At 33.6% G+C, this 27,098-nt stretch overlaps 1 protein-coding gene across 1 annotated transcript; it reads right to left on the reverse strand.

The window, feature by feature from the left end:
• Positions 1-1,430: 1,430 nt before the first annotated feature.
• LOC140756582 (snake venom 5'-nucleotidase) lies at positions 1,431-26,732 on the reverse strand. The gene is made up of 15 exons (XM_073092111.1): positions 25,438-26,732; positions 12,492-12,612; positions 11,670-11,777; positions 10,801-10,887; positions 10,465-10,631; positions 9,854-9,952; positions 8,379-8,501; positions 7,453-7,618; positions 6,476-6,654; positions 5,760-5,915; positions 5,085-5,264; positions 4,118-4,242; positions 3,328-3,435; positions 2,762-2,858; positions 1,431-1,916 (listed from the first exon to the last, which is right to left on the reverse strand). The coding sequence occupies exons 1-15, from the start codon at positions 25,615-25,617 to the stop codon at positions 1,833-1,835; spliced, it is 1,980 nt and encodes a 659-aa protein (XP_072948212.1). The 5' UTR covers positions 25,618-26,732; the 3' UTR covers positions 1,431-1,832.
• Positions 26,733-27,098: the final 366 nt, after the last annotated feature.

Here is a 27,098-nt window from a genome sequence, read left to right on the forward strand (position 1 = left end):
ATGTGGCAACCGATAGTCTATGATAACCATAAAGTATTCAGTGACGAAGTGGTGTAAATTATATACTTTCTGAAATATTGTATGATTTCATTTTGTATGAGTTTGAACTTCTATATCTTAGAGACTATTATTATTTACAACACATCATCACTGAATACTGTTTCATTGTAATCACTTATGCTCAATAATAATAAACCAATCTATTCAATGTGTTTCCAATGACAATTACTTCATCCTGTCAAATGTCGATCTCTAGTTAGCAAAATTCGATAGATTGAGTATAAATAATGGGTGTAAGATTGATCTATGATAATACTCATAGACCGCTGGATTTTTTCAAAATAGCCGAACTTATAAATATACCAAAAAGTCAGATGCCCTTACGAATTTGTACAATAGCTAAATATTGAATGGAAAATATTTTTGGAAAAATATTTCTATTTGTCTTGGTATCTATTTTTATTACTATTAATTGAATTAATATAATTAACTAATTTTGTTCATAAACTACTACCGAACCTATTTTTTAAAACACATTAATAGTACTTTTAATAAGTGTACATATTATTTTTTATTTCAAATAATGAGTTTAATTATTTAGCGTATATATATTTGAATAGTAATGATAAATGAATATGTATTATTATTTTAATGATTGCATAAATCATTAAAAATATAAATTAAAACAATAAATAGACCGTTTTAAATATTTCTCATATCATTAAAGAAAAATAATTTAATTCGACTTCATTAATTAAATTACACGCATGCAATTGAATTATTCAAAAAGATAAATTAAGTTTGTAAATGTTAATATAAATACCTGTTCATACTTAATCGTACAAATATTACGTACGATTAAAATTGTATAGTCCGCGTAAAACTGCTAGTCCGCTCTGAATATAGAAATGAATCGTGTCGCCATAGCAAATTGAATGACTACGCCTGTTCGCAACAACTTCATAGCGGACTAGCAGTTTGGCGCGGACTATACATGTTTTGGTGCTGCTAATAATCAGTAAATTGAGTTAAATAATTTATTTGTACATAATAGTACATTGATTTTATAAACAACCATTACTATAAATCAACTTTTATAAAAGTATGTGAATAAAACCTTAAGGACAATAAGGTTTAAAAATCATATTGACAATGTATAAGTTAAATATGCTGAAAAAACTAATTTGTTTTAACTTAAAACAGTAGAAATAATCATATTTTTGATTGAGTACAAGTAAAAATGTAAAATTTAGTCCACTTATAATATCTGTTCACAAAATTAATAAATTCTTGGATAATAGATTTGCTTCTTTAATAAAGAGTAGACTGTTTTGAATATGGTAAGAGATGCTAAAGTTATTATTGAAATGTTCTAATTATAAATAAATTGTGTCATATTGACATTGTGACACACAATTGTGAATACATAAGAAATGACTCAAAAAACGTATAAATAGGGCAGCTATTATTGAAGTTCATCAAGCCTCATCGACAAAGCCTTTCCATGTGTAACTTCCATTATAAGCTACTGACAAACTTAAATTTGTGACTTATTTCATACAAATTATACGAAGGAAACAGCAAAATTAAGTTTGTATCTGACAATTTTACATAGACTACGAGTCAATTTATTCGGAACTCATAAATCATAAAATATAATAAATGCTAGGAAAAAAATATACACTAGTCTAAAAAAACTGATTTTTCTACTGCTTCAAACCCATTCTATTCTGGCTTGTAAGTCAATCATCAGATCATAAATAAACTTCAGTAGTTATTACACGTGAAATATAATAAAATTGTGAACGAAACCTGGCAGTGTTTGTAATCATTTAAGGTGAGCCTTCATCGTCGACTTCTTTTATAACCGTGTCGGACTCCCACCTTGCACGTTCTGCTAACAGCGCTTGGAGTTTCTGAAAGAATACATTTTTTTGCATTTCACCTTTATCTAAACGTATATTTTTAAAATATAGGAGTGGCAGACGAGCATGCCGTCCACCTGATGGTAAGTGGATACTGCCGCCCATGGACATCTGAAATCAACCCCACATAGGACTAGACTCCTACCTGAGGTCGGCCACAGATGCGCCATTACCTCTGAGGACTAAGCTAGAACACATCGGAAAAGTAAGTCTCCCTTACCACACCCTTCAAACCAGAACACAGCAGCGCTTAACACTGTTATTAGGTAGAAATACGTGAGGCAGTGGTGCCGGCGGCGTCGCCCACAAAGGGTTATACCACCTTTAAAAAAATACCACCACATAGGTACCACATAAGTGGCAGAATCCTTTGTGGGAACCGCAACGGATATAAAACGAAGTGCTACCTTCAATTGGTGACCAACCGAAACAACAATAATTTTTCAATTAGAACCGAACATTTAATTTCCGTTCTTGTTTCGGTCGAAACCTTGTAACTTTTTTTTACTTTCCAAAAAAATATACCATTCCTGGAATTTAGACTTTTACGCTTATTAAGCATTTAGACGAGTGTCCTATATAAATTTTATATTTTTCAATTCAATCTGACTTGCGAGATGCAATTCGTCGGCATACTGAAGGTAAAGAAGAGAAGAAACGTATGCTATGCAAAATTCCGATTATAGTAAAACACAATAACAAAGATCATACATATGTTTTGGATGCGCCGAAAAGTTTAGATCGATTTTCGCCCGTTTTTTGGCCGAAACTTCACCGAAACAAAAACTTCTGTCGATCACTACCATCAATATTAAAATACGTAAAATAAAACATACCTCTGGTTTGTCGAGAACAATTATCCTGTTCTCAATTTTAGGAGCCAACTCGCACGCGTTCTGCTCCAAATCATCTAGAGACGCTCTGCGTGTTAATCTGAGAAAATAAAAATAATATATTTAAAGTTATACTTTTTAGGTGTGTCTTGGAAACATATATTATTCGTTATGGAAACGTTACGCTGAGGCGGCCAATAATATTTAATTATGTTATAGATAAATGTTATAAATAATTTTTAGGTTTATCTTCACGAATAGTTGAAAAATTAATATGCCAGGGTTTTCAAAACATATTTATTTCCTCGACTTCAAAATACTTTTTCAAATTACTTCAAATTACTTTTACGGTTTTTTCTTTTATCTGTCTGTTGGCCCAATGTTGGAAAAAGCTAAACCAACTCTGAGTGGATATTAACTCATAGTTAGAGAACGTTACGGACGTTAAAGACTTAGAGACTTCAGAATTATGTACTAAATCAACATTTATTTGTATTATTTTTACTTTGTACTGACATAGAAGTCGGTTGTATTTTTTGTTATTTTTTTTAATACTCGCATTAGCATACCTGTGATGTGTGTTGTGTGACGTGGGTTCCACCGCGGCGGAAGATGCCCTGCGCAGTGGAGGAGGACCGTCCAGCTCGCTACCATCCAACATCTTCACCAGACTGTGCCTGTAAATATGATAACGTTTAGTTACAACCTTTTTCATGTTCCACTGCTAGGTCTAGATCCCTTCCAAAAAAAGGCTAAGCCCTAGAACGCACTCTAAATAGCATAAATGGGGATTGATGTAAATAAGTATAGGCCGCGCCAAACTTGTAGTCCGCTCTGAAGTTAATGCGCGCAGGTGTCAGTCAGAGAGCCAATCCGGTCGAACACAACTACAAGCATATACTCCGTAGCAACGTAAGGACACACTAACGCAGCCATGCCGGGGGCTCCGCGCTGTCTTCGTCCCGCTAATATCTACAATTTGCTATTGCGACGCGACTCGTTTCTATATTCAGAGCGGACTAGCAGTTTGGCGCGGACTCTACCTTAAAGTTGTTATTATATCTGATAACATATGAGTTTTATGTATTTATTATTCCAAAGTTCTCAATTAATGTTTCTGATAACTAATAAGGCCTTGGTTAAGCTGTGAGTGCTATTCGATCATAGCAAACGAGACCAAGCTAAGAAACCCTTGGAACCACGAAAGACAACCACGCATGGTATTTGGCCACAAGTACTAACCCATCCTACTACTGACCGCGACCAATGTTGGTTTTGAAGATCTTTGTGTAGACATATTCAAGTGTTTCATTGCAATTGGCCCTGTTAATCAAGTTTATACTGTTATTGATTTCTTACCTCCGACTGAGAGTGACTAGGGATTGACGGTGTTTCGATGGCCGCGACTTGCCGGTACGAACATTGATGGCCGCGAAGTGGTTCTGCACCGCCATGCCCACTTCTGGGCACATGTCCTCTTCCACCTGCAAACACAGTTAATATTAAGTTTGATTTAACCACAAGTTTAAGGACATCTTAATCTTAATCCTTATCTTATAAAACCACCATCTTTTAAAAACCATCATAGTTTAGGAAAGTTTTATTTCCTCCTTAAAACAGTAAAATATTCCGTCATACACAGTTGAACAAACTTAAACCCTTATTAATTTTTCGCTTATCCATTGTATAAAACCCACTGAAATTGTCATATTTTGCTTAAAAAGTTAAATTTCCTCCCAAAAAAGTAAAAGCATAATTAAAATAATATTGTGTTAAGAGATGGTAGTAACCTGCCTGTACTTTTTACCGAAAATATATTACCGACCCCCAGCGATAGATAAATACCTCTGACCGCGAGTAAAGCAAACCTATACAATATAGAGCCATTTGGTACGAAAACCGCGATCGTGTTGTGACGTCATAAATCTACATCACATGCCATCTAGGAACAACTGTGCTAAGCAAACTATTATTTAACATCTTTAAAAAATATCTGCAGGAATACATTAATACTTCACTCTGACAATTTTAAATTTATCTGTGGGTGTGTTTCCTACATACTTAGTATTATTAGGATGTAAAACTACTTAAGAACTAAGAAGTCTTATTAAATTAATGTAAAATTTTAAAAACGATTTACGTGTGCAAAATGATAAATGATCGTAGACAATATAAAACATAGCTTTAATTGTTTTGGAAATTCGTCACACACACAGATAAGTTGTCAGACTATACATACGTACATACACACACATGCATCCTCTGTCAGTCGTTCCAGCTAATACTCTCTCTAAGTTTTTACCTTTAATCATTAAACAATACTTACCAATACTTTACACTTAGGCAGCATATTAAACCCATCATTCCCGCTGTACAAGTACTGCTTGACAGCCAAACGATACTTCTGGTCCTTATGTAAATATTCATCCCCTATTTTCACCACGTGTTCCGCTACCCTTTGCCCCGGTGGCTTCGTGGGGTCGAATGCGAAGGAAATTCCTGCTACCTGTAAGGGAATGTTTTGTTGTAAGGGTATATTTTGATATAATTAGGCAATGGATGTTAGTTTTACTATTTGTTTTAAAAGAATATATTTTAACAACATTATGTATAATATAGCAATGATCACTGAGACGAGTAAGTTATAAACCAAAGGTACTATAATTTACAGATGAAATTGCATGTTTTATCAATTTTAATATGAATTATTCTTGTATAGTAAGTTGATATGTTATATAAAAATGTCACAGTTATAGCCAGGCCAAAGTTCTGTTAGTAAATATATAAAATCAAAAATATATAAAGTTCTATTTATTCCACAGAAATAATATGGATGGAACTTTGCTACCTTTATGGGATTATTTAGATTATTAAGAACGACAAGGGGTTCTAGACAACGACTATCTAGTAGCATTTGTTGTTCAATTATTTCTAAAATTATAATTATTTATAAAAAAATACAAGTGGTAAAAATAAACCACTCTCACGCACAGAGCCTTACCTGCGGAAATCGGCCTTCCAAGCTGGGATACTTGCTCACAGCATTTTCCAGTACTTGGAGCACAACGGACCCCGACGCCTCCACAACTACTAACGGGTCTCGCATGGGGATGATCGTGGATAAATCCCGGAGGGTGAAATCGCCAGCTGCGTGTACCTAGAAATGCAAAAGTTTTCATAAATTATGGTAACTTTCTGAAACTGGTCAAGAGATGGCGCTATATGTTTCTGAATCACGCTATCGAAGTTTCCCCAACATTTTTATTATACACTAGTAGCGTGTGCACCTGTGTGTATTTATCAACAGCAGGCATACATTCGTATACAGGTCTATCTATCAATATTTAATCAGTTTGACAACCAGGTTCTTCCTAGAAATTATAATTTAATAACTCAAGAAAATTACGGATTTCATGCACAAAAAGGCTCTTCGGAGGTTCTGAAGTAGACGTGAAACTTATTAAGTTATTAATCCTTATGAATAATATACATCTTCATACAGAAATCATTGCGGCACTACCACCGCAATGATTTCTGCCTAATAACAGCAGTGGTTGGCGCTGCTGTTTTTAGGCAAAAATAGTTGCGGATAGGAGTCTAATCATATCTGGGGTTGATTACAGATGTCCATGGGCGGCAGTGGTCACTTAGCATCAGATGGATTACATGCTCGTCTGCTACTCCTATATTATAAACAAAAACTATACCCTTGTTTACCTGATCAGATCTAAAGGTACCAGAGTTGAGGATGACCAGGTCAGCTCCGGTGGCCGCCAGCAGTACATCACACACCCAGTTCCCAAGGTTGCACTCCTGCCGCCTGATGCACGAGAACCTTCCCTCTAGAGGTACGCAGAACTTGCCCAGAACTTCGTCCATTTTACCTTCTATCATAGCTGGGGACAAAGATTGGATTATAAAAGGTTTTGTATTTAAAGTGTTACAATCACATCACACTGATTCATGTAAAGACCACATAATTGTTAGTTATTAATAATTTATGACACGTTTGCATACTTTTTTATTTCTATATTTTTGGAATATTCAGTCTTGCTTTGCCATCATAATTTAAGTCCATGAAATTGTTGAAAAGTCGTGAAGTATAAACATACCAAACTATTATAAAAAAATGTTTCGACGAAAGAATGTCTTGCTCTTTGACCAAAATAATGTTATACTGCTGTCAAGAATAAATGGTCTCTATAATTCTAAATAAGGCAAGTGAGAAATTAGGTTATAGGAAAGTCTGCGGGCCGCAAGGAAATATCCGCGGGCCCATTTTTACAATCTTTGATTCTAAAAATAGATTAAAATCCCACCTATTACGGTTTAATGGTACTCACAAAAATAGAAACATTAAAATCCTTTTCATATTAAACTTGCTTAATTTAGTGTTATTGAAAGAAGTTACTTAACTTAATTTAGTGTTATTGAAAGAAGAAAATTTTCCTTCTTTAAAATGGAAATTAGGTCGGTCTTTGGAATTACTGCCAGGGAAAGATGGTATTAGTCAGGTAGTCAAATTAAAAACCGTTCAGGTATATTTATTCGACCTGTAGTTAAGATTTGTAGGCTGCCTTTGGAATAGGGCTGTCGCAAATTTATTTGATTATGATTATATTTATTATACGATACAATTTTGAGAAACTGTTAAACAAATAAAGCGACAATTTCCACGCGAAATGTATACTTACAAGAATACTTTTCAACCTTCGCCTTCAACACCTGGTCTTCAGCGTACGTGCTATCCACTGGCATATCAGTTATCTCCACAGTTGGACCCTCGGCACCGAAACATATATCTATCTTGCTGAACTGACGGAAGTCCGTGCCGCTTTTCACTATGTATTTGTTGTTCACCTGCGAATCGTTAAACTCTATTTATTAAAATTTAAATTAAGAGTTACAACAAAATCTCGTCTTCAAGTACAAAGTTGATGACATAGATTAGTAAAGATTACTCATTCCTAACAAGAAAATGTACCCAGTTTTGAGAATTGAAATAGTTGCGTCAAAAAGTTTTGCCACGTCTCCGTGCTAAAATGTCCCTAAAATATTTGAAAAAACTATTTGTTTATTATGTAAATTACGCAGTATTAGTTATTTATTCGTAATGTTTCTGTAAAAATGTTTTTATTTGTCAAGAATTTAAAAAAAGAAGTTACTAATAAGCCGTTTGTGGCTTCATTCAATTTCAAGGCGGCGAAGTATCTTTCCTAATCTATGGCTGATGATTTTAAATAGCATAACAGATATTCTTAAGCCATAGTAAAGGGATATCCTTCGGATCACATTTCAAACAAAAAAAGGATGTTTCTCTTGTCGGCACGCGAGAAGTTATAATTCTTTAGCGTTTAATAAAAAAACTATATGAAAAAACATTGGTACAAAATGAAACACGACACGACATACTATATCGTGTCGTGTAGTGTCTAATAAATAAGATCTTTTTTAATCGTAAAGTGTCTACAAAATATTTTTTCTGCTAAACTAGCAATATTTAGTAGCCAATTTTTCATGACAATTTAATGATTTTTTGGAAAAATAACACTCGAAAAGAATTATACCATAAAACACACAGAATAAAGTACTTTTATGACTTTAAGAATAAAAGACTCACCTCCAAAACCTCATAAACGTGATCATGTCCGCCTAAAATCAGGTCAATTTCCGTTTGACCCTCGGCCAATTTTATGTCATTTGGGGTCCGCATGTGTGTTAGAGCTATCACATATTCACAACCCTAAAATATAAAAGATCAGAGGGTTAAAGGATTGTTGGCTTCACGCTTCTATGAAATTTAAATTAAACTATAGGTGCATATAAAATAAATAAGTTATTTTATATTTATAGTTTAATTTATTATTTTTATTTTTTCTGTAAGTTTAATTATAATTGTAAATATTTTTCAGTTATTAAACGAGATTTACTACAAAAAAAAAATCTATACATATAAATACAATTGGACTGTCTGTTTTTAATATTAAAATAACCGCTCTTTACTACATGCATATGAATATACATATGCTACATACACCAAAATATGTTTTTTACATTTTTTGTCTGTCTGACTGTCTGTTTGTTCTGGCTAATCTCTAAAATGGCTGGACTGATTTTGACGGGACTTTTATTGGCAGGTAGGTGATACAATAAGGAGTAACTTAGGCTACTTATGCTTTAGAACTAGTTGTGCCCCGCAGTTTTCTTTTTAACGCGGGTGAATCCTTTATTGCTAGTATGCAAGTGCATAACTTCGAATAGTGAATATTCAAATTTATTGATTACATGGGGGCCGAATTACTTGATGACAAGACCGAAGGGGAGATGGTCTGGATATTTCGTAACAACTTAGACTAATTACAGTAGAACTCGCTTAATACGATCACGATTAATACGATTTCTCGCCTAGTACGCCATTTTACGCCAGTCCCTGCATTTTGAGACATGTTTTCATACGCTCCGCTCCGTCCCGTCTCACACTCCGTCATCCCGTTTAATACGCCTAATTTGTAACTGGCCGAACGAACGCTTGATGGTGGTAAAGCAAATATAGAGAGACTGACTGTTCTGGCTGTGCCAATTCTGATGGGATAGAAAAGCTACGTTTGCTAGTTATTGGTAAGGCTAAAAATCCACGTTGCTTTAAAAACGTAAGATTGCTCCCTGTAACTTATGATGCACAATCTCGACCGGCATTCGTTTCATCGACTGGTTAAAATCTTTGGACGCATAATTCTATTCGTTGACCATTGTCCCGCTCATCCGAAAGGTGTTGAACTAAAGAATCAAGCTTGTTTACTGACCTCCAAACGCGACAAGCAAATTACAACCGACGGATCAAGATCCTTACAATATGTATTTAGGTATATTAAATTAGAATTAGTATTTTTCATTTTCCTTATCCCGCTTAATACGTTTTCTCGCTTAAGACGCGTTTTTGGTTGGGTCCCTATGAAATCGTCTTAAACGGGTTTTACTGTATAATGTCTCTTAGCATAAGGGACGGGGGAGTTTTTCATACCTTCACTACCAAGGGCGTCCCCTAAAAAATTATAAATTTCTACTTTCATAATACTAGTAGAATCCATTGCTTACCTCTTGTTTCAACTGCGATGCCAGCTTACTGCCAGCTTGCAAAAAGTCTATGAACGTCACTTCTTCCGGGTTTATTGTCGCTAACGTTTCCAACCATTCCTGTAATCAAATAGACTTTAATTAGTTTGTCATCCCCTGAGGGGCGTCCTAAGCGTTGAACAGTGAGAGAACCCTTTGTATAACCTATGTCTCCCTTAGTTATTTATTTAGGAAACAAACGAATACATAGTGCATTTATTCTATCTTAAAAATGATACATAAATCAGTAAAGTTTTCACTAATCACTAAGACATAGGTAAATGTGCATAGTAATGCAAAATTAAACTATTAAGACAAAAATCACAAGGAAAAGAACTTATAATAGTGTTAAGCGCTGCTTTGTTCTGGTTTGAAGGGTGTGGTAAGAGAGACGTACTTTTCCGAGACATTCCAACTTAGCTCTCACAGGTAGCAACGCAATGCGTTGATGACCAACTTCAGAAGAAATTTAATCTTATCTCGGATTGATTATAGACGTCCACGGGCGGAAAGGACTACTTATTATCAGGTGGAATGCATGCTCATTTTTACATCAATCTTATTAAAGAATAACAATTTATCAAATCACATACCTGCTCCACAAGCCCTATAAGACCTATCTTGTGTCCGTTGCACATGAGCGCGTGTGTGATCTTACCGTCCCCTAAGGGGCGTCCTGTCTCATTGTCTATCACATTCGACATCAACCACGGGAAGTTGCATTGAGCCACTAATCCTGAGAGGACTTCGAGGCCGAAATCTAAAAGAATAATCTGAGTTTTAACATATTGATTTAACGTAACTAAAAAGTTATAGCATAAAGTTATAGCATTTAAAAGCTTCTTTGGGCACAAATAGAGAGATTTTGAATATATTTACAAATATTTATGTAATTCACATAAACTCCTTTATTACATAAGATATCTTACCAAAATCGTGATTCCCAAAGACTGCGCAATGTGTTCCAATTTCGTTTAGCACTGGCACCATCTGCTCTCCTTTTGTGAATGTGCTTACTGTAAAAACACAAAAACTATCGATTACAACATAAAATATAATAATATCTACTCATAATTCTAACAAGCTCACAATATCGATCTTGGAGCATTCAAATTTGCTGAAATTCATTATAGAATATAGGTGTTAAAGGATTACTGAATATGTATCCCCTAAGGGGTCCAACTTACAAATAAAATTGAAACCATGTTTTATAGAATTTTAAGCATCCACACCTTTCCACCGAAACGGAACAACTACTTCATACTAGAAATGGTTCATTGTAAGTCAAATCATACTGGTTCTATCATTTTTCAAATAACATGACTCCCGTCCTCTTGATCCTTACCACTTACGATTACGTAGGATGTAATTAGGTATAGTCCGTGTCAAACTGCTAGTCCGCTCTGAAGTTGTTGCGAGGGTGTAGTCATACAATTTGCTATGGCGACGCGATTTATTTCTATATTCAGAGCGGACTAGCAGTTTTACGCCGACTATACATACAAAGCAAAGTACTTCTGCATACATACAAACACATACGCACACGCATTAATTTACATTCTTGCACACACATATACCTACGTATAATTTTGTTTAATTAAAATGTTTTTAATAATATTGTTATTAATTATAATAAGTTAATTATATCACTATATTTGTAACAAATTATTCTTAAGTTTGTTTATAGGTTATGAAAGAGTCTCCTAAATATAATAATATTGTTACGTAACGTTACGTGTTGTTGTTATATAAGAATATTGTTACGTAAATAAATAATAATTATTATTGTTATACATACACATGCTAGGCGAGAAAACATCGCCGCTGAAGAGTACCAACGGATTCAAGTGTTGAAGGGCCTTCACCGCTGTACTAAACCTCAATGCACCACCCACTGGCTCTGTATCTGAAAATAATTAATACATTATTGTAAGGGTATGTTTTCATTACAATACTTTTTAGTTAATTTATGTTAATAAGAGTCTATTTAATTGCTGGTGGGAAGCAATGTAGCGGGAAACTAAATAAAAAGAAAGAAGGATATTATGTTTTACAGAAATAAGATGTCATGGAATGTATTGTCAGAGAAAATAAATAAAGGAGTTGTAATTGAATCTTTTATTATATAAAATAGTATTTCAGGCATAATGAACTTACATTATTAAGCTTAGACGACTAACAGGCTTGGAGTTTCAGGTTCAGGTTAGGAGTTCCGGGTTCCATACCCAACGAGACAGATCTAAATGACGTATTTAGATTATTATTCTGCGTCTGCGTACTAGCATACAGTCCACCTGATGTTAAGTAGCAACTGCTGCCCATGGGCATCGGCAATAGATGCGACGCTCCTCCTGAACTGAGTTGGAATGCCTCGGAAAAGTAAGTCTCCCTTACCATACCCTTCAAACCAGAACACAACAGAGACTAACACTGCTGTTATTCAGTAGACATAGATGTGGCGGTGAATTGAACCACAAAGGATTCTACCACCTTTAAAACTAGATATAGAAAGCATTTGCAGTAAACCTCACATTGCTATTTACACAATGTCCATGAAATGCAGTAACTCTTACTATCCGATCTGCATGCTCGTTTACTATTCTTTAAATATAAAACTTACTTGTGGTTTGCTCGATATTATACACATCATTGAAGTGTATGATGACCACCTCATCGCCCATCCCTCGTCCTGACAACTGGCTTACAGCTCGCCTGCCCACTTGCCTCACTTCTAGTGATGCCTGAAAGAGAAATTCATCATTATTATATAAGTCAGCAAGTTTATATATAAGTCATTGTGACCAGTATTGATCTGCGTAGTACTGGAAAACTATTCATTCAAAGATATAGCTAAAATCGACCAATCATCAATTTCATATAATTTTTCACTGACTATAAAAATAGCGTTGATAAAAAATCAATAAGAGAAGAGTTGTAAAATAAAAATTAAGCAATTATTCGATTGGCCAAAAGACACTACTTTAAGCAAAAAATGAGCTCAATAAATACTACAAAATAATCTACAAACATGCATATTACACATAAAAATCTATAAATACTAATTATTTAATAGAAAAAAATATGTTTGTCCATGACAAAAAAATTAATAAAATATTCTACTTTCATAGTCTCACACTAGAATTTTTCCCGTGTCGTAAGTGCCACGGACAGATAAAAATACACTACACTAATACCACTCATCAGTTTCATGTCTGCCTGCCCGGGGATCGAATCCGAAACCACTGTGTGTCAGCCCGGTATAGTGACCGCAACTATTGTCTAAATACGTGGGTTGTGTAAAATATAAAAACAGAACAATAATATGATATGTTTTTTTGTCTGTTAGACCTATTTAAGCGATTATATTGGTAACTACTAAACCAAAAAAATAAAAAAATATATAGGAAGTTCCTAAAATCTTCTAAATATATATAACTCAAAGGTGACTGACTGACTGACATAGTGATCTATCAACGCACAGCCCAAACCACTCGACGGATCGAGCTGAAATTTGGCAAGCAGGTAGATGTTATGACGTAGACATCCGCTAAGAAAGGATTTTGATCAATTCTACCCCTAAGGGGATAAAATAGGTGATGAAAATATTACTTCGTAACGCGAGCGAAGCCGCGGGCAAAAGCTCATATTTAATATAATTTAATGTAGACAGACATACAGCCTTTAATATTCACGCAAGAGAAAAATATTTCTTCAAAAACTATAAGCATTATAAGTACGAGTATTAACCAAACAAATCACTTAAATAACAGTTATTTCTCTCACGGTTAATTGTTTTTAAATGAACATCTAATTTGTCAAGTTTGATACGAGTTTTCAGTAACTATGTAGTTCAGAGTCCAGACTTAAGTGTATAATTACTGAAGTAAGTATCATTATTAACCCATTAATGTCCCATTGCGTTACAGTTAACGGTTACCGTTATTTGATTTTTATAGCGATACTAGCTGACGCGGCAAACGTTGTATTGCCATATAAATAAAAAAAATGTTAAGGGTGAACAACCCTTATTACTTATGGGTTTGAAAAATAGATAGAATATTTGAAACTGCGGTGTTAGCGAAGTCTGTCGAATCCAATGTGAAACATTCCAAAATCAACAACTACTTACGAATTAAAAATTGATTAAAAAACCTTTTCCCACGGACTAAATTGTGAATCTAAACCATTCTCAAGTCCCCTTGAACACACACAACAAATTTCATCAAAATCAGTCCAGTCGTTTAGGAGTTCAGTGACATACACACGCACATAAGAAATATATATATATAAAGATGGTAAACTGTATGATATCGATATGAGAAGCGCAGTTTGTTATCACTGTCGAGTTGATATTTTCAGTTGTGAATGACCGATAAACGCATTCGTTTTGACACAAAGTCAGTAATTTCAGTCGTCTTTTTCTCATCTCACTGTGTCTTCAAAGTTGAAAAGAGACAGCGAATTTAAAATTAATGAAAACAACTTTAATTTTTCCCCTTAGTATCTAATTAAGTAACAAACTTTTGTCAATTCTTTGGTTTTGTTATAACGGTTGAGTGTCTAATATACCGATACTCGTATATTATTATTTATTATTGATAAAACGAACTTACCTGTATGTGAAGTTCTATCATAATTATGCGAGCTGCTCAATTCGAAGCGATTAATATTAACATATGTAGTACTGTTTCAGTTCTACGGCCATTTACACGATGAGTTTAAAAAAATAACGATAATATTAATCTGAAAACAGATAAAAAAACACTAATAAATAGGTTTTACTTTGATATACATCACATTTCTTCCTTAGTGACAGGTTGACATATATAGCTTCATTTTGTTTAAAGATTTAGGATACAAACTAGACGCATACCACGAGGGGGGGTTTTGGGAGGGAGACCATATTAATCGCTTCGAATTGAGCAGCTCGCATAATTATGATAGAACTTCACATACAGGTAAGTTCGTTTTATCAATAATTATACTTCGCTGCTCAATTCTCGCGATTAATATTAACATATGTAGATGTTTAGAGACAATTGAGGTTTAGTTTGTATCCATCGTAAGTAACTTTTCAATAATGATATAAATAAACAGTTTAGGTTTAGGATCCCAAACTATCCAATGAAGTACAAAATAATTAAAGGTTAGTTTAGGTTACTCTTAAGTTAATCAAGGCATCACATTAGAATTTAATATATTATAATGATAACTTTATTTAAATGTAACTTAATTCATTTTATTTAAGAACGCCAACGTTTGATTTATTTAACAATTAAGTTATACTATTACATATCATAATATGCCAAATACTTTATTACGAATCGAGTGAGCATATAATAAATGTTGTTAAGGTACTCATAACCTTCTATTATTTAATTTCGAAAAATATTAACGAAGCCGAGCTCCATCAAGCCGTCTTTCGAATAACGTGAAAAGTTAGACCGATATTTAGGATTTGAAATAGACGCGTGGCGTATGCTATAAGACACAAGACGATAATTTATAAAAAGTCATTAATTATTTATCACAGTTGTTGAAACACACAGATATATAATTATGTGCAATTATTTTCCTAAAAAACATTAAGTTGACGATGCTAGCAGTTTTAGAGTTAAGCATATTGAAATAATGCCCTTTACCCAAACCTTTACCGAGTTTTCAAAACTAATAAAATAGTGATCACGCTATAATTTGCGAACTGCATTAGTTGTTAATTAAATTCTGATATTTTAGTAATTACCTACGCAATAATCTGGGCATACTATTGGAAAAACTGATTTTTATAAATCTTTGCGTTCTATGTCTGGTAACGAGCGCTAGCAAATTAATTTCTTTAATAGCGGTTGTAAACATGATTCTACGTTCGGAATCAGGTAGACTAACATAAATAAATATTGTTCCATGTCACTTGAGGTACAAATTGTTCTAAGTGAAAGTGTATTTTTGGGTACGGCGGACGTGATCTATAATGATACCTCTTTCATAAATCTTACGATTTTTACAGCCGTTAAGGCTACCATGTTTGCATCCTGGGGGCCTACCACCATCTTTTAAAAACATTATAGTTGAGTACTGTTGACAACTGAAAATGCCATATTATGCTTAAAAAGTAAACTTTCTTTAACGAGGTCGTGGTACGAAATTTCAATGTATGATTAAAATAATATTGTTTTAAGAGATGGTAGTAACCTCCGTGAAATATAAAGTTTTGTAAAAAACTAGTACTTATAATGTTTCAAACTTATGCATGAAATTAAACTATATTTTGCGTTACACAGTGAAATAACAGCAGCTATATAGTTGTAACAGGTGAATTATTCCCGAGTATTCGGGACAAAAGTATTAATACGGTGTGGTCTGAAGTATCTCCAGCTACACGTGTACCATTAGGTTAAGTTTATCATAGTAAATAACATTTATGTGTTATGTGTTATGGAGTATATTTCGCCGCTTGCAACTTGCGAAGTGGCGGTAGATGTATTGTCATCGAAGGAGCTTTATAAAGAACCAATGTTGAATAAAAAAATATATATTTGATTTGAAAAACATTATATCAATTGTAGAGGGTGCAACAATTCTTTTTACTAATTATTCCCGGATAATATGCATGCCACCAGAATAAGATTTCTGAGGGAGCTGTTTGAAATAGGTAAATGGAAAATAATAAATCATTAATTCGAATAAATGCTACGATTTAGGAGCGACAATAAGGGACCATGGCCGAGTAGGCAAATTTGGTACCTCCAGTTACAATATATTATCCTTTACTAGATCCGTTATAATTTTGTTCAACATTTTGTAAAATAATATCGAATATGAAAATGCATAGAAATAATAAAATTCGATCGAATTGCTATGAAAGCATCAATGTAATACGCGTATGGATCAATCAGGTCTCCATGACATATATTTGTCACACTTAGCGTCTACTACGTCTAAGTAATTGCAAACAAATCTATTTGTGGAACTACAAAAATTGTAATTAAAAAACTAGTTCAGTCATGTGTAAAGTATTATATATAGATTTACTAGAATGCTAGAAAAAAAAACGTAAGTCGCTTACTCCCATTCCGAATCGATATTGTGTTTTCGGAATTCAAAATCTGCAATAAATTATCATTAGATTATATGTAGGAAACAAAGACATACTTGACTTTTAAGGCAACAGAAAATGGGGAAATTGTAAATTACCCATGTAATAAATGTATGAGATAGCTGTTAAGTTATTAATTAATTATCAATAAAAAAGACAATTAGGAATGTTTTATCCAAAATATTAAAGGTAAATAATGTTATTAATAACTCTAAAACATTTATGTAATAGCAACACTCTTCATTGTTCCAAAGAAACCATAACCTCTTTTACCATTACCTATAGGTCATTATCCTATCCAGTTTTGGAAGCATCTGAAAATATCAGTATTGCATACATTGTATTGCGAACGCAACTAACAGAAGAATATATTATGCAGATTATATTATGTATATTTATTATACCACCCATATCATACTCAAGATTTTCGTTACATAATTTAAAAAAAATATGTTTATAATTCCAGTAACCAACATTTTAAAATCTTCCGAATGTATCCCATCCATATACTACAGCATTACAAACCCATATTGAAATTCTTATAAATCTAACAGAGACCAACTTTTTTCCAATATGCGTCTTGACTTCAATTATGCTCTCCTGTAAGTAGACTTATGTAAAATATAATATATATATAATATATAATGTTCATATGCGGATTCAAATAACTTTTGCTATTTAAGTGATAATTAAACCGAAATTACTTTGTATTGAATAGTATTTATTACGTTTGTTTTATATTCAATAACAGATTAGATCAGTTTAGTAAATACCAGTGGCTCTACATTTTAGCCAAATGTAAATTAAAATTCATTACATATATCTCGAGTAACTTCAAATATTTTTCCGAATAAATGGAAATGCGTCTTTTACATTCTACAGAATATTATTAAAATAATAAGTATGGATTATTATTCGTATTTATAACAATAAAGACTTATTGTTAGGTTTTAATATGTTCACAGGTATGTTTATCTTTTGAAATGTAATGCATTAAATAAATTAGTTGAGTGTTTTCAAACTTAAAATAAACCTAAGGTCGTCATTAGGTTTATGATTAATTAAAAATGTAATACAACTTCAAAGTCAGCATCTACTCGGCGACATGGAGACATCGCGTCTTTATCTAATAAATTATTTATTGTGATTTTATCTAAGATGGATCATAACGACCCGATTGGCAAAATGGTTACCAGTCTGATGCGCAGAAGGTCCCAGGTTCCGTTCCTGGCCAAGCACATATCCAAAGGATGAACTCAAATTGACGTTTTGGATCTAGGTATTTGTATATTTGTTCATGCCTGTTCATGGCATGGTTCCCCTGCACCTAGTGCGGGGCTAAGGCAAAAAAATCCTTTTTTGCGTCCCGTAAGGGACATAGCTGAGATTGAAACCTATTGCAGTCTCTTTGCGTGAAAGTCCTGTCGATGCGATGGTGATGTCGTCTCCGCCGCCAGATGAACCTCCGGTGCTATTTTTCTACCTTAGTTACTTCTAAGACAGGATAAGGCTTCACCAAATAGGAAAGAATGCCTTTTGGTCTCGTTTAAATTTATTATTTAAAGTGGAAGTAAGAAAAAAAACGCCCCGCATTTTTGTATCGATATAATGGGAATCACATATTAGCCTAGAGGCGTTATATGTACTTCCTTAATGTTAACTAGTGTCAGATTTATCTGACATCAAAAAAACTGCATGGCATAAAGTACGCTTTATGAGTTTGTTAGGTATGACACTATGAAGCCCTTTTCCAATTACAGGTTCCAATGTTCAGTAGGTGACTTGTTTAATAAGAGCAATGTGCCATAATCAAGAGGATATTCCTCTACAGTTGAACATTGACTGTCATTAGTACCAGGTACCGGACAGGTGCAGGATGCAGCATTTTTTCCGATTATTTTAACATTTTATTCGATTTCAGTAATCCTAGTACGGATTTGTGAAGGCAATGATCCTATTATATCATTCGCATCACATTACTGTATACGACCAATAAACCATTAAGGTTTTACCATGGAGGTAGCAGTCCCCATATGTACTGCTCGCACCATAAATAGTCGATACAGGAAAAGTAAGAATTCGTATTTCGTGAAGGTAACAATCCCAATGTATTGTTCGCATCATTTTGAAAGATAAGACTTCAACATTCCTTCCATTCCTCAAAACTCTTGAACACTTACCAAGTGTGTATCAGTTATAATTACTATTTTTTGTCAGCTTGCGAATCTTTCTCAATGCATATCCATCAGTATCTAGGTATCTTCCGTGTTTCTTCCCCACGTTTAAAGCACTATTACTTTTTTGCGTGTTGAGGCCGCGACACGAAAACAGAATATGAAGCTATATATGTCAACCTGTCACTAAGGAAGAAATGTGATGTATATCAAAGTAAAACCTATTTATTAGTGTTTTTTTATCTGTTTTCAGATTAATATTATCGTTATTTTTTTAAACTCATCGTGTAAATGGCCGTAGAACTGAAACAGTACTACATATGTTAATATTAATCGCGAGAATTGAGCAGCGAAGTATAATTATATATAGTGTTAGTTACGATATGACATATCGGTATCAAACAGTTACCGATCGGATTTTCTTTCAGCACGAAAGTTAATTGTCTAGCGTAATTAGCGCGACTAGTTTTAAATTGATACAGTACTATAAAACTTGTAATAGAATGAAGTGGTTTAGAGCCAGAATGGATTTCTTGATTACCTTTATTTAGTGATAACAAAATAGCTTTAGAAACATTTAGAGAAAATTCAATGAATTTTTTTTAGAGGCCTGTGCGGTATCTAGAAAATACCAGTTAATGGTTAGTATAATCTGTTATTAATTTAAAAAGCAGTGATAGCCTAGTGGTTAAGAAATTAGGCCCCCTGATCGAGTGAGCCGAGGTTCAAATTCCAGACCTCTGATTTTTCAAAGTTATGTGCGTGTTAGAAATATAGAAATTAATTATCACTTGCTTAAAAGGTGAAAGAAAACATCGTGAAGAACCTGCATACCAGAGAAATCTTAAAGTTTTTAATGCTATGTGAAGTCTACCAATTAATGTAACAGGATGTTTACCGAAATAAATGTTTTCTTTCTTTCTTTCAATTCGCACTTGGCCAGCTCATGATTATAACAATTTCCGACAACATAAAAACAAAAAAAAATAAACATATTTGAAAACCATATTCTATTCGAAACACCAGTTGAGAATCACTGCCAAAAGGATACAAATGGAATAAATTTGATTGACAACAAACCTTCTGATTGCCACTGGGGTGTGGGAAGGTCAACTCAATTTGATATTCATTCTCACGCTGAATAAAGGCAATGCCAAAGCAATTTGGCACACTGGGATCGGATTTTGCAAACAACCGACGATATATAAAATGTGTCAAAGGATGTGTATGGCATGATTGGAGGGTTTTTGAGCGGTAGAACAGCTTATTAAGATATATTCACTCGGGTTTTCTAAATATGAAAATGTAATATTTTAAAATAATACCGCAGTGAAAGCCTAGTGGTTGAAAATTGGCCTCTCGATCGAGAGGTCCGAGGTTCGAATCCCAGTGTGGATGTGAACCTCGGATGTCCCCAGCACTGGGTCACTAATGGGTTTTCGACAAAAAAATTAAAGGAAATGTACGTAAAAAAGGAATACAAATGCGGGTTCAATTCCCGGTTGAGCAGTCTCGAAGATGTAAGCATTTCTGTTGTAATTTGATAATCAATCTTAACCCATTTTGCCAACATTCGAGTTTAATAAATCTACGCAATCATTCTCAAATTTCGAACCGTAGAAGAACAAAATTGGTTAAAATTAATTAGACCTAAATTAAGAGTAATTATGTTTGCACTTTTGTATAGTGTTAACATAACTTTGTGTTAGTGATACAATAAATAAATAAAAAATGGTTAATTTAGGTCAGTTCTAAATTAGGAAGTTTTATCATTGTGTGTCCATGACTCCTAGACCGGAAAGTAAATTAATCGTTTGATAACAAATGATACATAAACTGTGCAGTACAAATTGCCATTATCGTCGTCACATTGTCCCATTGCTGGGCACGGGTCTCTTAGAGTGAAAGATTTAGGCCATAGTCCTCAGCGCTGGCTATGTGCGAGTTGGTACACGAGGTTTAGCCATTAAAAGTATGAAACACATAGCATACAATAATACTTAGAACTTTAAAATGGTTTTTGAACTCATGGTCCATGGCCATTGGTGGTCGGCAGCAGGACTAGAAGAAGCCCACAAAGTTGAGAAACCCGCGCAGTATTAAATATCATATTTTTAAAGGTAATTATGGACATCGGCGAAATAGGACAACCTTTTTTTGATGAAGACTGCGTAATATGACTTTTTTTCTGTTCTAATCATTTTTTTTATAATATAGGAGTAGCCACATACCATCAGGTGGACTGCATGCTTGATGCAGTCCACCTGATGGTAAGTGGCTACTGCCGCCCAAGGACACCTGTAATCAACCCCAGATAGGATTAGATATTCCTACCTGAAGTCGGCCGCAGATGCGCCGCTACCCCTGAGGACTAAGCTGGAACGCCTCGGAAAAGTATGTCTCCCTTACCACACCCTTCAAACCGGAACACAGCAGCGCCTAACACTGCTATTATGAGGCAGAAATAGGTGTGGCGGTGGTGCCGCTGGAGTCGAACCACAAAGGGTTCTACCACCTTCAATTATTTGCTTCTATTTATATTTTCTCTAATTACTACACGAAATTCTTTGTAGTCGATGCAGTGACCAAACATACAGCCTTCATGCGAAATCTGCCACACAAATGCATAGCAAACGCTGAACGCTCCCAAGCGTGCAAACTAACGTTTTATCGAAAGTGTTACTTGATTGTATTTCTCGAATAGAAAGTTGCCCACTAATCCAATTTTCGTTACTCTAAACTAGCGGTCGGTAGCCATTTTGAGGACACTGATCATATGGAGCCATAAGGAAATAAATAAATGGCGTCGCCATACAACAAACCGCTATTTTTCAACTTTTCACAATACATTTATATACTTCTAGGGCTGCCATGATGGCATATACTAACATTACTACATTTTAAACAGGCCATATACAGGGTTACTGATAATTCGATACATTCCCTTGGAGGGGTAAAAGTAGAGCTCATTTGCAATAGGTTTTGTCATTAAGTACCCTAGCCGATAGTGATTTGTTTTTGAGATATTCAAGTTTTCGTGTTTTTATTTCTAAGTACCGATTTCAGGCAAAAAATAAAATGCTCCTAAGTGAATGTCCTATTTTGATCCTATTTTTGTGCATAATCTTATACCTAACATCGCAACACTTCCTTAAAATGACAATACGCTGTAGTAGTACCCTTAAACTTTACGTTATGGAGGTCAATTTGCTAGAGTTCAATAAAAACACCCTTATTATTTCCACTTCAGAGTGAATTTGGATAAAAAAGATGTATGGAATGTATTGTACAAATGATTAAAATAATAGCCCTATTTCACTAGCTATCCAAAGTGCTACGAAATATTACGGTATTTTTTTAAATAAAAAAGTTATTAGCTAGAAACAACTACTCAGAACATCAGTAATTTTCGGATTCGCATACTGCACTAGAATCTTACTGTTCGCCACAGGTAAAGCACATTATCTTAGTTAACACTTTAAACTGTGTTATTGTTGTGATTGTCAATGTAGATAAAAGTTTAATGCCATTTTGGATAGCTAGTGAAATAGGGCTATTATTTTAATAATTTGTACGACACATTCCATACATCCTTTATATGCAAATTCACTCTGAAGTGGAAATAAAAAGGGTTTTTTTTATTGAACTCTAGCAAATTGACCTCCATAACGTAAAGTTTAAGGGTACTACTACAACGTATTGTCATTTTAAGGAAGTGTTGCGATGTTAAGTATAAGATTATGCACAAAAATAGGATCAAAATAGGACATTCACTTAGGAGCATTTTATTTTTTGGCTGAAATCGGTACTTAGAAATAAAAACACAAAAACTTGAATATCTCAAAAACAAATCACTATCGGCTAGGGTACTTAATGACAAAACCTATTGCAAATGAGCTCTACTTTTACCCCTCCAAGGGAATGTATCGAATTATCAGTAACCCTGTATATGAAGAAATACCTACCTACACATAAAAATCGATAAAGTTGTACACTCGTAAAATATAGTCTCATTCGGATACATACAAATGCGATACGCATCACTTAGTTACAGCTGTCGATATATAAATAATTAAATATAGAACAATCTGTTTGTCTGATTATACACCTGTCCTCACGAGTCGAATGTTTTCTTATTAAATTATACATGTTAGAAGCTATATGTAATGTTTAGATACAATACGATACGATAAATAAATATAAATCTTTTCATAGTAAAAATGACTACTATCTGCGAAGTTACGCAACGCCGAGTGCGGTCAGAAAATGGATGGGTGACCGCTAGTGGGTAAAATGCACGTTTCTATGCTACAAAGGCTTTAGCCGGTTATCTTTGAAAATTAGTTTTTAAACCTTGTTGAAGGCCTAATGGGCTGTTGGAAATTTGGAAACATTTGCATTGCCCACATACCCATGTCACCACCTATTTGAATTACAGAAGCATAGAGTATGTTTCAGACCTCTTCCAGTTATGAGGCGAAACATGTCCAGCAGTGTGACTTAAAATATATATTGTAGTAATAAAAACAGCCTTAAACCAATTTGTTTTGATGTTAAACATTATGAGTAATCAAAATATGCAATAATTTAAATCAAGTTATGGCAAGTAAAATAATGCAGGTTTCCATGATCATGGTCACTGCAGTATGTTCCTAACTGCATCTAACCTTGACTGAAATAGATTTTTAGTCTAAGTTGCAAGCTTGCTATGAATTGCATCAGTAGAATTATTAGACAATTTATAGAGTTCTAAGTTCTCTTAGAGTGAAACTTATCTGTTGAATATAAGTATGATTTATTTTGGAATATAATAAACTTTAAGCCTTCATCATTCAAATATTCATGTTGAGCTTTTTAATTTCGAAATGTAAAAAAATATAGAGAAAAATGCATTTCTGCGAAGACATTAAATATATTAATATTATAAAGTGGTTATAGTGTGCATTTTTCATAGAATAATATTTAACCCTCTTTATATTAAGGTAGTAGAACCCTTTGTGGTTCGACTCCGGCGGCACCACCGCCACACCTATTTCTGCCTAATAACATCAGTGTTAAGCGCTGCTGTGTTCCGTTTTGAAGGGTGTAGTAAGGGAGACATACTTTTACGAGGCATTCCAGCTTAGTCCTCAGGGGTAGCAGCGCATCTGTGGCCGACCTCAGGTAGGTATATCTAATCCTATCTGGGGTTGATTACAGATGTCCATGGGCGGCAGTAGCCACTTACCATCAGGTGGACTGCATGCTCGTCTGCTACTCCTATATTATAAAAAAAAAAATATATAATTGACACCATTTCCGATTGATTGAGACTTGCCATACATTTCAGATGAACTATTTACCAATTAATTGGTGGATGAAACTTTCCTCCTCGTGTACCGTCTATTGCTAGTACACAGTCGAAACTTTGTTTTTATGTAATAACTACATAATATATTATTCTAGGTATCTTTGGATATGTAATGTTTCATAAAATAATATGTGTGTTTAAATAAATTGCATGAAAACAGTTACAATAAATATTTTTCAATAAAGTTCTACATAATTAATAATAATAAATATTAATGTAAACTAAAAATGAACCAATTATATAAATAGTGTATTTTATATGTATACTATGATATTCACTACTACACTACATTAACTGGGCTTAAAATTTCACTCATTTGAATAATTTACTAAATTATTAATTCTGGAATATGTCAAATTTATGACTATTTTATTATTTATATTTTACCTTAACCTGCAATGAACAAGTGAGTGATAAAATGTTATGTAGAAAATTATATACGCTAATAATTGTCCTATCTATATAGATAATTATATTTTAAAAAAAACCTGCTTCTTTTTACCGATTGAGAAGGATAATATTTTTCATTCTCTTTGGCATGTCATCTAGCTTACTGTATTAATCTGTGATCTAGCCTAAACAACTCTAAAATATGGGGTATTGTTGATTTTGTCTAAATTGTGGCAGGTAACAGTAGACTATAATTTTTGGTAGTTGGGATTTAGTTTTTATAATAATTGCTTATTTAGTTTGCTTAAGAAAGCTCCCCACACCATTACTTTTAGAATGGCATTACTACCACAATTTTTCGCCTTATAACTACAATGTTTAATGTCTTTTTCCCTAGGAATATGCTACACAATTTACCAATATATATGTTTTATCAACTATGCTTTGTTAAGGCTTTTATCCCTATAATTATACCACTTTTTAAGCAAAATGACTGTGGATTAACAGTCAAATATGAGTGGAACATTAAGCCCAGTTAGAACTACAAGCGTCCTGCCTGTTTCAGCCAGCCAACGACGGAGCGGACACCGTCAGTGACTTCTCCCGGGACGTCCACACTCGTAGACTCTATCAACGAACTCCAGCGAGATCGCAACGCAGCCTGCGCCGCGAACGACGCCATGATACGTACGGAATGCACTAGAACCATTTTGGAAATTGTATACTTTATGACCATTTTTTTATTATCCTTCGTTTTAGATATACATTTTTTTGTTTTATGTCTAAATTGTATCTTGCAGGTTTTCTTATATTTTACTAGTTTTTTTATTTTTATTTATAGATATACATTTTTATATATTATATATGTAAATAGTATCTTCTACGTTTTTTATTTATTTAGTATATATTTAAATATTATTGCACATTTCTTTAAAGCTTGCAGTATATTGCATTTTTAGATTTATTTTAGTTTTTATTTCATATTTTTGTAAATAATATCTTCTAGGTTTTTTTTTTATTTATTGTATATTTTAATATTATTGCACATTTTTTTAAAGCTTTTGTATTGCATTTTTGGATTTGGATTTTCCTTTCATCCTTTCAATGAAATATATTTTATGTTTTTTTTTATTGTTGCATATTATTTCATCTGCTCCTTCTTTGTTTCTGTTACTTATTCATTAGTTTTGTAAAAATATTTTCCATTAGTACATTTTTTTTTGTTTAACAGTTATTTCATATTTTCATAATTAATTTTATACACTAATCTAATATTATGTATTCATCTTATGTTTAACATATGTATGTGTATATTCTCATTGATAAATATCACTTTCTAATCACATTCTGGAAGACTGCAACAAGCACATTACATTATTTCTCGAAATTATTTTTGTAATGTTCTTGAATTTGACAGGTTGAAGCATTAGCAAGGCATTGAGCTATATTGCTAATATAATATCAGCTGACACCTAAAATTATAGTATTTTTAGACCGAAACCGCGGCACCGAAGGTCACATAAAACTAGCGGGATTTTTTGTCACATTCCAACGATTTAACAGTTTACACTGAGACACTTTCCACTACGAAAAAAGTTGTCTAGACACTATATTTTTATTTCTTCCGGATATCACTACACGGATGGCGGTTTTAGGAATATCTGGGACTGCGCAGTGCCGCACTGTGAATGCCAATGTCCCTTGCTAGGTCAAGGCGCACGAAAATCGTCTTTTGGCATCTATACAACCATTTTTAGTCTTCCAACGACTACTGAGCGAGATTACAACGTTCTGACAATTCGAGGACATAATGCAACGATTTGTTTACCACTAAACGAGTCATATTCCTTTTCTCCGTGTTTATACTCGTTTGAATAAGATTTTAAATGAAAAGTTATTTTACTTACCAGGCTAACTGAAGAAACAGTGAATGAGATGCCGGTTTTCACGTTAACTTGACGAGTTTCATTCAGATAATGAACAATTAACACGGTTTTAATTTATTAAATAATTACGATTTTAAGAATTAAATCGAAACTTCAAGCACACCCATGAACGGAATTTCAAAGACGACTGTCAAACGTAAATGTCAAATTCCGAAATTCGATCGCCCATTTTCGAATGTGTGACACAAAAACGTTCCGTTTTAATTATTAAAATTTCTTACAATATAAGTAAGAATCATATCATGAAAAAAACGTTTTATTGATTTAAAGG

This window comes from Epargyreus clarus, unplaced genomic scaffold (genome assembly GCF_041222505.1).
Source record: "Epargyreus clarus isolate Ecla_fem2 unplaced genomic scaffold, WU_Ecla_fem_2.2 ptg000035l, whole genome shotgun sequence".
Taxonomy (NCBI): domain Eukaryota; kingdom Metazoa; phylum Arthropoda; class Insecta; order Lepidoptera; family Hesperiidae; genus Epargyreus; species Epargyreus clarus.

Bases quoted from the DNA above. Each gene is read 5' to 3' on its own strand.
- LOC140756582 (XM_073092111.1), bottom strand. From the start codon at position 25,617: ATGGTCATAAAGTATACAATTTCCAAAATGGTTCTAGTGCATTCCGTA. The intron at 11,778-12,491 runs GTAAGTTTTATA...AATTATTTTCAG, and splicing joins TAATATCGAGCAAACCACAA to ATACAGAGCCAGTGGGTGGT. The intron at 8,502-9,853 runs GTAAGCAATGGA...TTTATATTTTAG, and splicing joins CATCGCAGTTGAAACAAGAG to GGTTGTGAATATGTGATAGC.